At 35.4% G+C, this 14,472-nt stretch overlaps 1 protein-coding gene across 6 annotated transcripts in view; it reads right to left on the bottom strand.

Moving 5' to 3' along the window:
* Nucleotides 1-14,472, bottom strand: part of KLHL5 (kelch like family member 5) — a 62,532-nt gene that overhangs the window by 27,595 nt on the left and 20,465 nt on the right. For 3 of the 6 annotated variants that reach the window (XM_056352272.1, XM_056352259.1, XM_056352241.1), the window contains one exon: nucleotides 3,656-3,838. In XM_056352272.1, coding sequence (XP_056208247.1) covers nucleotides 3,656-3,798 — 143 coding nt within the window. In that variant the 5' untranslated portion in view covers nucleotides 3,799-3,838. Of the gene's footprint in view, nucleotides 1-3,655; nucleotides 3,842-14,472 lie in introns of all 6 variants that reach the window. The other 3 variants (XM_056352267.1, XM_056352234.1, XM_056352250.1) reach the window with 1 other exon arrangement.

The raw sequence follows: 14,472 nt of genomic DNA, 5'->3' as shown, positions 1-14,472 counted from the left end.
AAGCAATAACAAAAAATACATGCAATATGTTCCTGTTATAATTATTTCTACTTATAGCTCTCTTCCAGAGAATTCAAACCTTTCAAAATTCATTGCTGCTTCTGACAGTGAAATGATTGTAGTAAACCCTTCACCACCACACTGTTAGTAGCAATAGTACCTTTTTTAACATAAAGCTATTGCAAAAGTTCTTTTTTATATACTTTTGACTTTTTAGAAAGACACTTTGTGTTAAACTTCTACGAACGTAGCTAAACCAAAGAAAAAAAGGCTGCAGTGAATGATTTACAAACTAAGGCAATACAGATGTGAAAGAAAGGAAGTATTACTAAGCCATATGGAAAAGTAGTACAAAAATAAACAAACCTCAAAATAAAAACATCTGCAAATTGCGCTCTTCTAGACAAGCTTCCTAACCCCTAGCATACATAAGCTTCCATTTGCCTTCTTTCCTTCAGTTCCGTGGCTTTTCTATTTCCATCTTTCAGTGTCAACAGGAAGAAAGAAAATGGCTCCGTACAGATTTTCAGATTCCTGGTTAAAGAACAGAGCAGGCTCTAAACACCCTCTGGGCCAGGAATTTACACCCATCTCCCTTCTCTTATGTGAATGTTCTAATCAGCAGGTGATTACAATAAAAACCATACTCTTATTATGGATATAGTAGTTAGCTGAACGTAGTAAATAGGAACATAATAAATTCCTCAGACATCTGAAATTGCAGTGGACACAGAAAAAGCACCTGATACAAAAAAAAAATTAATTAAATTTAATTAAAAGTCTGGCAATATTTCTTTATGGAACTGCAGGTTAAGGAGTGGGAATATAATGCATTTTTTCCTTGTAGAGAACTGTCCCCTCTCCTACTTGCTTCTTGATCTCCTAAATAAGTTCTTAGCTATAATTTAAACAGTCTTAGAATAATAGAGAATGCCATAATCAGAAAAATCATGTCTACATATGATACTCTTATTTGTAGACTCATAGCCTGATTTCTTTGAATAGATACAAACCAAAACCCTTCAGAATTTTACAGTAAAGTATTATCTGTGCTTATTACTATTGCAGACACCAAACTCATTGTTTTTTTTCCTCTAAAAATATACAACATACACCTCAGGACATTCAAGTATCACCAAAATTAGAAACTGAGTATTAAGAAAAAAATAACACAGGAGCTATTAAAAATATCTGGTTCAAAATACAGAAATTCTGAAAACTCTGTATGTGTGTTTAACAAGTGAGATAAAGAACATTTTTCATTATTATCGTTATTACTTACCAATTCTGTGTGACCATATATTAAGTAAACCCTTTTTATCTTTAAGAAATAAAAAGAACAAAAGAACTATCCAGTGTAAGTGAACTTTCTATTTTCTTACACATCTCAGAATGCCAAGACATCAAGCTAATATCTATTTAATACATCATCTGTTGCTTATTAAATCTTAAGTTAAAATAATCACTACTCTTCTGACATACACTGACTGTTCCAGCCTGCAGTAAATACTGAAGCAGGCAGAACTGGGATGCAGGCAGTAAAAAAATCCTTCAGAAATTTTTTTCTTATAACACAGGTTACTGCAAGTACGTAAAGCCAGTCTTCTTACTGAATTTCTATAAATTCTCAACCAATTTAATATTTCCATCTTTATCTTTCCTACTATGGAAACGTTCAATTTTCAGTGAGGTACTTTGGACGTAACTGAGACGAAGACACTAGTTATTGCTGTGTTTCTCTGTGAAAACAAAACAGTAAGAGATAGAACTTGCTGTGGAAAAGGCAAAGTTGCTTTCTAAGTTGCTCCAACATTATAAAGTGAACTAAGGACAATCATCATCCTCCCACCTCCTGCTACAAGCATAAGGTGTGCTGCTTTGGCCTTAACTTTCATGCTTATTTAAAACACAATATACCAACTTCAGCAAGAATTTTCTCCTCCCAAAAGAAGACCAGAGCAAATAACAGGTGCTAACATAGGCCTAACTGCACTACAGAAACAAATACTGTAGCAGAAACTGGAGGAGCAAAGTCAGTTCTTGAGAAACAGGTAGGAACCACATTAAAGAACATTTTAGCATGCTGACTTTCTATTTATCTTGTTACAAAAAAAAAAAAAAAAAAAGCATCTCCAGTCCTTGCAAGATACTCACAGCTGTCCTCTGCACCTTTTCTACACTTTTTAACTATTACATAAGCCATACTCCAGAAGTGTATGCTGCAAACGCGCTACCTGGGCCACACAAGAAAGTAAAATTATTTCCTTTTTATAATCCCTCTTTTTCCTGCTTACAGCATTCCTGAGCTCTCTCGACTTCTAAATTACTTCAGCAGGTGCAAATCCACTAAGGGTGTGTATGTTCTGTTTTCATACAATTCACTCTTTCCACAAGGACAATGCAGTTTTGCAACAAATTTGAACAAACTAAACAGTAATCTTAAGCAACTCTGTAGCCACAGGGAAAGCCAAATCACCTTGCTCACCCTATTGTCTCTCCAAAGAGGATTCATCATCATCCGCAGCTATGTGGCTGTAAATATTTACAAAGGAACTCAGGTTGGGTTGGGTGGAGAGCAGGACCACCCATTGTAGCAGTAATTGCAAAAAGATTGCCTTAAATCATCTTGGAAATATCAGTGACAGTCTTGACTGTTTAAAAATGAAGTTTCATAAAATGAAGTCTTTGAGAGCAGTAGCAAGTTAAGGTATAACTGCCTCCCTGCTCCTCAAGTCTGTTCCCACACTCATGCTGTCATTCCCTCAGCTGTGTCAGCACAACAGTGTGGATGATAGCTGAATAAAAGCAGAGATCTGTCTTTAAGGAAAATACCAAACCAAGCAACCTCTTCCCATCTTTTTATTACTATTACAGTAGTAAGCTGTAGTTTCACTTTGGGGGTAGGAATGAGCACTGGAAACTAGGAATGTTTTAGGTTGCTATTTCTGTTGTAGAAATGATCTTATGAAACCACAGCTTAATTATACCTAGGTTCCTATTTGAACTATTAATACTGTGCATTAAACACTGTAACATGCTTCAGTTATTCATACTTTTGTTTCACAGTCTTTGGTATTTTCCTAGCTGTTAAAGTGGCATGCCATATGACCTATTAAATACACAGATGACAGATAGGGTAATGTTTGATTTAATAATTTAGCCCTCTCGCACTTACTGTCAATGTTCCATAGCCTGCCATCAAAGGACTCTTCTTACTATGGGAGCAAAAAACCTTTATGCAGACAGAAGACTGTCCTTCTTGCTAATTATGACTTCAGCAACTTAATTGTTAGTACAAAGGAAAAATTAAATCTAAGAAAACTTTTTTGTGTCATTCCATGATACAGAAACCACTACTACTTCTAATATTCTGAGGATACTTTTGGGGGTTTTATTTTGTTTTTCAAATATCTTACTATATGCTTGAGGACAAAAAGTAGAACATGAAAACATCACAATTATTTTTGATGCTGTATCACATACAACAGAGAGAAATTAGCTTTCAGTTTCCAAACAGATGTTAAAAAACATAGCATGTTTGAAGTATTCTAAATTATTTAGGATGCTCTGACCTTCTTTAAAGAAAACACAGGACACATTTTGAAGGTGCATTTGTAAAGAAATATGCAGTTACTTCAAATTATAATAAACTTACCTGTGAGCTGGAATTCTACGATCACCAGCAACTAACACCACATCACATAGCTGTTTGTGTCTAAGATAATTCTCCATCTTTTTAAAAGTTTGTTCAGCGTGGTTGAGGGCCTGAAAAAATTCATCTGAGGTACAGGGCTCCATAGTTTGACAAGATGATAAGGTATGACTGCTGTTGGAGGTTCTGCTGAAGACAATAACAGAAATTGTAGTTCCCACAATACTAAGGTGCAGCAATTTATCTACCGATAATAAATGTGAATTTAAAATTTACATACATTATTTGTTTTAATATATATTTCCTTGATATTTTATTTCTCTTCATATTCATACTTTCTCTCTTCCTCCAAACTTAATCTAAATCCTTGTGAAAAAGGTACAATCATTTAATGTTGTACTTTTCAACTAACAGACACATGAAGATCAGTCCAGTACTCACATCTATAGCATTGTCAGATGGTTAAGGAAGAACAGACATCTACCAAGACCATGCAAACTGAAAAAGCAATGGAAGGATGCAATAAAGAATCAAACCCTTCCCTCCCACATATGTTAAAGCCTTGCTTCACACTTAGCCTAGGGTGACTAGAACAAAACTCAGCGTATATGGAACTAGTAAAAAGAGTGTGGGCATGCGGGGGAGGTGGGAATCAAAAAACACATCAATATACCACCACCTCCATTGCACAAAGCCTTTTGTGTCTGAAATGAGATCTAGCACAGTAGATGCCAATACAGGGGAGAAGCAAGGGTGGATGGGGAAAAAAAATTACTCCTGTCCACACACACAGCAGCTTGGGAGAAAAAAAGAGGAACAGAGAAAATAAATGGAATGCATGGGCCTAAGACAGATATAAAGGAGATGAATCCTAATTATGTATATGGAGGGAAGCACCTTTTCTTGCTCGTAATTTTTTAACTGCTAATTAATCTTCCACAATACAGGCGATTTATAAAATAGTCTACACCTGCCATAATATTTGGAAGGACATGGATTCACAAGATCTGCATTGAGACCTCTGTTTTCACACAGATATGCTCAGGCAGCATGCTTAGAGCTAAATCCACGAAGAGACTTGGCTCAGTCCTTAGCCTAGAACTTTCAAGACAGAGCTCCTCAAAACTGAAGTCTAAATTTTCAGCAGAAAATGCTCTGGTTTTTTTGGTTTGGTTTTTGGGCGGTGTTTTGGTTTGTTTGCGTTTTTTTGTTTTGCTTATTTTTTATTTATTTGTTTTATTGGGGGGGTGGTGCAGTTTTGTTTTGTGCATGTATGCAAACAGCTAAAAAGCCCAAGCAATTTGGCACTTAATTCACAACTAAATCTAGTAACAGATCAGAAATGAGATACCTGCCTCCCTCCCTCCCTCAGAGGACTTTATCTTATGTGCTCTCTGAAATTGTGGTTAGCCATTTATTTCAGCTGTATCAACTTCTTCCCACCCCCTCCAAGTCACTTGTTCTGCTCCACCACCGGCCCTCTGACAAGCTGAAACGAGTAATCTTAGGGGTCATTCTGGAAACTGAATCAAGGAACTCATACGTTACATTGACAAAACTGGTTGGCATTCTCCCAGTGAAAGCAAAAGAAAGCAAAAGAAAGCAAAAGAAAGCAAAAGAAAGCAAAAGAAAGCAAAAGAAAGCAAAAGAAAGCAAAAGAAAGCAAAAGAAAGCAAAAGAAAGCAAAAGAAAGCAAAAGAAAGCAAAAGAAAGCAAAAGAAAGCAAAAGAAAGCAAAAGAAAGCAAAAGAAAGCAAAAGAAAGCAAAAGAAAGCAAAAGAAAGCAAAAGAAAGCAAAAGAAAGCAAAAGAAAGCAAAAGAAAGCAAAAGAAAGCAAAAGAAAGCAAAAGAAAGCAAAAGAAAGCAAAAGAAAGCAAAAGAAAGCAAAAGAAAGCAAAAGAAAGCAAAAGAAAGCAAAAGAAAGCAAAAGAAAGCAAAAGAAAGCAAAAGAAAGCAAAAGAAAGCAAAAGAAAGCAAAAGAAAGCAAAAGAAAGCAAAAGAAAGCAAAAGAAAGCAAAAGAAAGCAAAAGAAAGCAAAAGAAAGCAAAAGAAAGCAAAAGAAAGCAAAAGAAAGCAAAAGAAAGCAAAAGAAAGCAAAAGAAAGCAAAAGAAAGCAAAAGAAAGCAAAAGAAAGCAAAAGAAAGCAAAAGAAAGCAAAAGAAAGCAAAAGAAAGCAAAAGAAAGCAAAAGAAAGCAAAAGAAAGCAAAAGAAAGCAAAAGAAAGCAAAAGAAAGCAAAAGAAAGCAAAAGAAAGCAAAAGAAAGCAAAAGAAAGCAAAAGAAAGCAAAAGAAAGCAAAAGAAAGCAAAAGAAAGCAAAAGAAAGCAAAAGAAAGCAAAAGAAAGCAAAAGAAAGCAAAAGAAAGCAAAAGAAAGCAAAAGAAAGCAAAAGAAAGCAAAAGAAAGCAAAAGAAAGCAAAAGAAAGCAAAAGAAAGCAAAAGAAAGCAAAAGAAAGCAAAGTGGAAAGAACAGAGTGCTGGCCAACAAGAAAATGCTTAAGAAATTCTTACTCTATCACAATTTACCACATCTTCAACTGTCTTGATACAGTTTGAAGGGTTTTTTTGGCTGAACCATATTTTAATTCAGATTCTTCAAATTAACCCCATTAATAATGATAAAAAATTGCATGATATCAAGGATTTGATGTACATTACCACCTCACAGAGTTGTGCAGATAAAACTGAAGCAGCAGCAAACTGGCACGGAATAGCGAAAAACCCTCCAAGCCAGCACTTTGCTGGACCACACCCTCACTGGAGTTATTGCCAGCCCCAAGACTGCACACGTGCATTCTGCAGAGAACTCGGTGGCAGTCACCACTCTCATTCAATAAGCAGTAATAATTGCAGCGGCATCTGTTTCCCACTACCCATGATAAAGCACTTACTCAGACCACAATAGAGCCAAGCTTAGTTCTTCCCCTCACCTGAAGTTCAACCCTATACCTGTCCTCTAGCCAATAACTTACAAACCATTTTCCATAAGGAAGGAAAAGGAGAAAGACAGACTTCAGTGGTCTATAAAGAGAACATGAAAGAGACAGCCTAATAGTTGATACATGTAAAAAGGAAGAAATAACTTCAAGGGCTATTTATGCCTATGACTCAATGGTTATACAAAATTCACATATCCCTCCTTCCCCAAAGTGTTTTACAAATCTGTTTCCCAGTTCAGTTTGCCACAGCCATGACAGCTTGGGAGAATACACAAGCATGGGAAGAACAGAGGACACGGAGGACCTGCTTTTCCCCCTCCCAGCAGTAGTACTGAAATGCCTTCCAAAATTCTTGGCCCACATTCCTTCCACCTAGAGAGGGGAAACCTGGGTATCTTAACACTGACCTGTGAATCCCGTGCTTAGAGCAGACACCCAGCCACGATAGTCCTGCAGCTCTGAGTATCAAGACAGCTCTGCTCCTTTTGCATTTAGCTCTCAAATTTGTCTTTAAGTATAGTATGAATTTCCCCTCCCACAGGCTAGAGAGATATTGCTACTTCTGCACACCTCACGCATACTACTCAGAAAATTAAAGACTGAGGCTGTCAGCACACACAATAAGTGTATCAAAGAGCCCTTTTTGCATATTCCTTTAAGATTAAGACTTAAGATAGCATTTTTATCACAAGAAATGAAAATATTATTACAAGTAGCTTAGAATGTTAGTCAGTAGGGTTTCCTTTTTCTATTCTTTAACTTCACTCACATTTTTCTTGGGTTTTCTTTTCTTTCCCTATTTATGTCAAAAACATGCTATCGAGCACTGACCAAATTTTATTAAGTATGGTACAATTTTAGGATGATTGTAAAAATGTAAATAACTAAGAACAAGGTCTTTCCCACACTAGCTACACATTTTACTACCCTGGTGACAAACATCCATATACTAAAGATGCTAGCTTTCTTCAGCTTCTCTGTCTAATAAATAATTTATATAACAGTATGCCTTTTGAAATCAAAATTATGCATAAGCCATATATATAGCTATAAAACCATTCATTTTTAAAATATTTTCTTTCTTGAAGTAGGATGTTTGGAATAAAGAGCTCTACCCAATAAAATAGTTCATTGCAAAGCAATGAAGCAATTTATTGGGCTAGTGAAGTGGTGGTAAATGAGTTTCAAAAATAAAAGAATATATAATGATGACGACTGGAGAGCTGAATTCACACCTCTCCTTCTGGTTTCCTTTCTAGTTGTTTCAGGCTTCCTTGTTGTGGCTTAAATAAAGCTACAGCACAGGCTTTAATATAAAACCAAACCATAACATACACAAGCCTTCTTTCCTCCCACTTCTACTAAACTCTCTCCCCCAAAAGAGAGGCATCAGTGGTTTTCAAATTTTACATGGGAGAAGCACAATCTGTTCCTATTAACAGGATTCGTTATTTTAATAATTTTAAATCACTGCAATTAATTTTAAATTTAAAGGAGGAGTTACTCTTATTTTATAGCAATCACACATATTAGTTAACAGCCTATGAATTCTAGTAAGTATTAACCTTTACTATAACAAAAGTTACAAAATTTTTTCAAGCATTTTATTTTATGCATTTAAAATTATTTTCAGGAAGGTATCTTTTAGCTTAAATGTCTCCATGTTTGTCTTAGAAATAAAAATAAAGCAATAAAGGCTTCATTATAACTAAGAAAAAAATCAAATACAGTTTTCAAACTATTCACTTTGGAACAGAGATAGAAGAACACAATCCAAAATCTGAAATTAGTTTAAAAATATTTTTTCTGAAAAATTGTGTGAAATTGTCTGAAAAAAATCATCAGAAAATTATGTGTAAATTCACTTGTATTTAAAACTGTTCTATTGTCATAACTAGTTCACATAATCCAGCTGTAACCTCACCTGTACTTCTAAAAAAGGTCAACTTCTCCACAAGATAGTATTAAATCCTATAAATCTGCAAAAATGTATTTTAACTGCAAGGTAAGAGTGACCTGGTTAGATCAGAGACATGTAGTACAGATGCTGATCATCTTGTCTCTTCTAACCTTTTGGAGCAAGTAAAGATTATTTACTCGCATTAAGAAGTCACGCTCCTTTTGACAGAAGCAGCATGCTGAAGTGCTGCTTGTTACTAGAGCCTTGACTAGACAAAGGAGTCAGGCAGCATTACAATGGGATTTCTATCCATAAAATCTTGATGGAGAAACTACCTCCAACATATTGCTACTATGCCTACTCAACTGGATGGTTCACAGAATCTACAAATGAAGTCTATTTTACAAGTATTTCTATGCTCTATCTCCTTTCCTCATTCCACCTGCCACCACAACTCCAGCTCTTCTCCTTTCCCCTCAGTTCCTTAAGACATTTCCTCACTAGGCAAGAGACAGCAAATAACGTGACTAACAGTAAGAGGTGTCACACAGCCAGCTTTGCATCAGATGAATTCTGCCCTTTTTCAGTGAAGGCAGTAAGCTGGGTTTCTCTCCATTAACTAACTGCAAGGAGTGACTTTATCTTTGAGACTTCTGCCTACCGTCACGGCCCATAGGTTTCAAAGCTACCCACAAAATGGCAAGGGTGATGCAAAACACAACCGCACAAACTTGGTCCCTTTAGGAAATCAAGCTAAAAGCAAATGCTCTATCTACGCTACCGAAATCTGCAGGCAGCACTGTACACCAACCCAAATGGTTTTCATAGACAGACTTACAAAGTGCAAAATGGGAACTGGGGCCAGAATAACCAGTGCACAGAATTGGCTTAAATATTGTTTTACATGTTGCTCTAATGCTTTCATCTACACCCAGTCTGTGTTAGAAGTAGTAAACACCGGCAAAACTGGACAGATGGGGAAAAATACACATTTTTCTCCTCACTAATATGTTTCCAGTGAACACCATTTTGTTTCTCAGAAAATAAAGTAACTGACATTAACATTGTAAATCTGAATTCATGCATAAAGTATACTATCTTTATAAATATGACATGTAAATAAACAGAAAGTCAACAAACCAATACAGACATCTCAATGTATACAGGTATAAAAAAATAAGTATCATGACATTTGAAAGAAGAAATAGTAAAAATATTAGGTTTAGTCACACCTCAAAAAAGTTCCAAATAATAAAAGAGGTTTAGAGATAAGTGATGGAAATTATGTGCAGAAAAATAGGTGCAACTGCCTTGTGTTTAGAGAAGATAATAAAAGAAAACTAATGCATAGTACCTCTGACTATAAATTACATGCTGCTGTTTACATTCTTGTAATGCAAACCCAAGAATGATGTCAATGAAATCAAAAGCCAATGTTTGACTGACCAAAGCAGAACTCTGCAATCATAAACAAAGCATATGGAATTTACTCTAGCAAATCACCAATAAGCTATAAATTTCACTACTGTTCAAAACCAGTGAAGGCATTTATTTTCTTACTAGAACTGATAAATCTCCAGTAGTTGGACTTCCTAATAAAAAATAATTAAAAAAAAAAAAGTCCCGTGCAGCCAAAAGGTAAGCTGATTGTCTACTTTGACACAGGGCACTACATCTGCTATACCGCATAACAAATCCATGATCTCAAGGTATTTTTTCAGTAATAAGTAGAAGATCTGTTGAAATTTCAAGCCATCTTTAGGCTATAGTAGTCAATTGCTTAAGTCACTAGGGGAGGTAAGAGTATGTCTGACTTTGGACAAATTAGGATACACATTAAGCTACAACCTTTGCATTTTTAAACAAATCTCCATTTTGTAACTTTCTTATTGTGTTAAGATAGCTTCTTGCATTGCAGTTTTTACATACAATGTTTCAAAATAGTTTAAAATATATCTCTTCAACAATTTAGTTGTTTACACTGCTATCTTCAAGCTAGCTGACGTTTTATGGCATGCAGAGACTGAAACACAACTTACTAAAATAACAATATGCCACCTTCCATAATTATAGACTATACTTTGTAAGGAGTAAAAAAATTCCTTCTTCAAACTTAGAAAAAGAAGAACCTCAGCTGCAGAGAATGAAGTTTGTTGAAAAGAAGGATGCTGAAAGGATTCTTGGAAAAAGCAAGAAATAGTTAAAAGCAAGACACCTTCAAAGGCTGGGAAGGGCATAAATAATAGGAGGAAGCCATAAGGTGGTAACAACAAAAACTGCTAAAAATCTAGTGTATCATAAATCAAGGTAATACAAAACACTGGAAAGAGGACAACAGTGACTCTGGAGAGACTGAAGAGCACAGTAAGACTATATATGCATGAGAACTTGAGGGCTACTGATTCACTTTATGCTAGAGAAAATAATTACAGCAATAGCCAGAACTACAATCGTGTAATCAAAAGGCACCAGTTCTAGCAAACATACACACATATATATGCACAGTAACCTTAATCTAACTGGCACGAGCAACAACAGACACCAGCGTAACCTATGCTAGGCCAGCAAAGACATGTATATACAGCCTTCTAAGCCAATACTACTGCATCTTTACTTGTTTCTAATTATGTTAAGAAATAACATAGGCATGTTTCATTGCAGATAGACTCTTGATTATAGCACTGATGTTTCCTAAGAGATGTCTTGGATTTAGTGCAGTGAATTCATATACCCACACAAATGTCACCAGTAACATGCATTCTGTTTGCAAAACAACTATTTAGACTACCTCATGATACATCTACACTGGAGTGATTGAGAAGCGCAGTAGTACAAAAACATACCTGACCAAGCTTTAAGGTAGTCAAAACACATGACAATCTGTGCAAAAATATGATCATCTTGCATGGAAGCCCATTCCATCCAAATTTATAGCTGGAATCCCCTGTGCCTTTGAGAAGTCCATGCTACAGCCTCTTGTCTTACCTTCATTACATCTACTGTTCAAGCTTACTAGATTGCATCTGCTTTGTACGTGCTATGTAATTGTGCCGCACTAACTCTTTCCAAATAGGCATAGTCATAACCCAAGTGAAGATTTAATAGGCACAGTGGAAAATGAAAGAATTTTAGCAGTAGCATGGAAGAAAAGAAACTAGAAGGCTAGAGATTCTCCCCTGTAAACCAACTTGTCTTTCAGTAGGTTTCTTATTTTTGTCTAATTCATGTATATATCTAGCAAAAAAAAAAAATGCTCTTTTCATAATTTTTCAGTCAATTTCAAGTATCATACTACTGTCATGCAACAAAATTAGGGAATCTATCAACTGTCCTTATTTGGCAGTTTGCATTGTTTTACGATAGGAGATACACAGACATACACACCACAATTGGCGGCCCTAATAAACTTACAGCCTCAAAGGTAGGTAAGACTGAGCTGAAAGAATACCAAAGGTGTCTGTAGATTGAAAATTATTGCGGGGCAGACTTAGATTGGAAGTTAACAGCTTACTAAATCCAAGACTGTGCATAGAGCGTGCAATACTGCAGAGTAGCTACCAACTGGTGCATTCAGACCTTGTTTTAAAATCAATTACAGACATCTTACTGAACTTTTCAGGGTTAGGACACAGCTGATGAATTTTGAAATACTGTTTGCATTTAATGTTCAAATATAAATATACATTTTATATTACATTTGAAAACATTTCCACACTTTAATCTACAGTAAAGTAATTCCAATATTTTAACACATGCCTGGGTGAAATGAACCAGATACAATATTCTGCATACTAGGTATGCTCTAGGTATTTTTAGGTTGATATCCACCATGCTTTCAAGGTCTGTGGACTGCTGCTAAGGCACCCACAAAAGTTATGAAAAACGTATCTATTGCTAATAAGTTTAAATCTGCTATGTAAGAGTCTGCACAGCTGTTGGAAAATTTTAAGAAGCGTACAAATCCAAGATGATGACTGTTTCCTCAGGAATGTAGGAAAGTTAACAACAGAGGAAATCTAGGAGACAAAAGCCAGCAAAAGAATTCAAACCTCACTGGTCCAGTAACCAATCATTCAAGCTAACGCTGGTTACAAACAACATGCAGGAGTATAATGTCAACAGCATTATAGCCAACTAGCTCTGATCCCTGAATCTGGATGATCTGCTTGCATGTCAGACACAGCCTTTATCAAAGATCTGGTACTAAACTTGGAATTTGCTTATCCCTTATGCCACCAAGGTCTATACTAATTAGTAATAAATGAATTCTATAGCAGGTCTCTATAAATGAATCACACAACGATCTAAAGCTTTCATAATGACAAAGACCTGACCTAAATGCTTTTCTAGCTGTGCTGTATCACATGGCAAAGAGGAAGGACGATTGATATGTACAAAGCCATTGAGCTGTCACTTCATGCTTTTAGGGCTTGTAACTGGGCGGTAAATTAAAGAGGAGTAAAGAAGTAAGGTCGCTGCATAGCTTCTACAAAGTTTTAAAAAAAGGATTTTTACACTCACACAATTTGTTTCCAATGGAGGAAACAGGGTTTTCATATGGGGAAAAAAGCTATATTTTAGACTAATAAAAAGAACATTTAATTACGTTCTTAACATCAGAACTATTCCAGCTGCTGGACAGATTTCTGTAGTCTGCCCAATAGTTTACAGATTCTTAACAAAGGAGTGAGAAAAACATGGTTTAAGTACAGCGTCCCCATAAGACAGGAGACAGATAATACAAAGCAAGTTCTTACATTACCATTAGTTACATATTAAATTGTACCAGCCCTGAACTCAAAATTTATCCAAAATATTCATTTTAAAGCCTGAAAGTAAAACACTTGCAAGAACTACAAGACAAAAGGAATTACAAATAATGCTAGATGCTATAGATGATTAAGCACACAATTTAAAAGATACTTCAAATTTACTGAGTTCAAATCCTCCATGCACTTCCTGTAGTATACAATTCCACCTGCAAAAAAAAACAACCAACAAAACCCCAATGCTATATAGACTTCTCACACCCCTAAGTAAGTACCTGCAGTTCTCCAATTCTACAAAGTAACAAATTAGTTTTGTGGTAAATTCTTCTCCCACAATTAAGAACAAATTTATAGTAATTTCAATCTAGACATTTATCTCTTAAAATTACTTTTTTTTTTTTCTACACCGACTGCACATTACTATGGTGAGAATATCCAGTTGGGGTAATGCTATATATAAAAATTTCACATCACAAGTAAATGTTCCTGAAATGGAAGGTGATGTTACACCTATATCATATATATTATCCAGTGACACAGCTATTAAAAATTCATACATGAATATCACTTAAAATAGGATGTCTTCAGAAATATTATTTATAGCTACATAGTTGTTGCAGCATGATCAGACTGCTGTTATGAAGCATCAGCATGCAGGATTTCCTTTCCCTGTAATTCTAGTACTATTGCCATTCAGTGATAAAAGCAAATACACTGTATTGACTCTTAAGCATTTTTACCCTCCCCCCTTTCTTTGAATCTTTAAAGGTTATATAAACCATAAATAGGTAGTGTTTATATTGTGGGCTACTTTGCCCTTGCACTAAAAGAATTCTTCTCATAGGGAATGCAAAACACTAAAACTGCTATGTCTAGATTGATCCGTCCTCATTAGGCTTTATTAAACAGTGTACCCTTTTAAATAGGCGTATTTTCTGAAATGCCGTATCATTGCAAAGTTATCTTAAAAGCAAGAAAACAAACATCATAAAATTTACTTGAAATGGTAAGCTATTACGCACTATATGCAGTACAAAACAAAAAAAATACTTTTAGTGAAGAACAGCTGATATGCAGTAAAAGGAAATAATAATCTTTCTTGTTAAGTATCAGTTTAATTCTTTTAACTTGCCTAATTTACAACAACTGGTAAACACCTTTCATTTAAGAACAAATTTTGCAGTTTCATCTTTAGTAACAATATGTTAGAGAAAA

The sequence above is a fragment of the Falco biarmicus genome, chromosome 1 (assembly GCF_023638135.1).
Source record: "Falco biarmicus isolate bFalBia1 chromosome 1, bFalBia1.pri, whole genome shotgun sequence".
NCBI classification, from domain to species: domain Eukaryota; kingdom Metazoa; phylum Chordata; class Aves; order Falconiformes; family Falconidae; genus Falco; species Falco biarmicus.
Note: the sequence above shows the minus strand (reverse complement) of the source record. Positions and strands in the feature narration are given on the sequence as shown.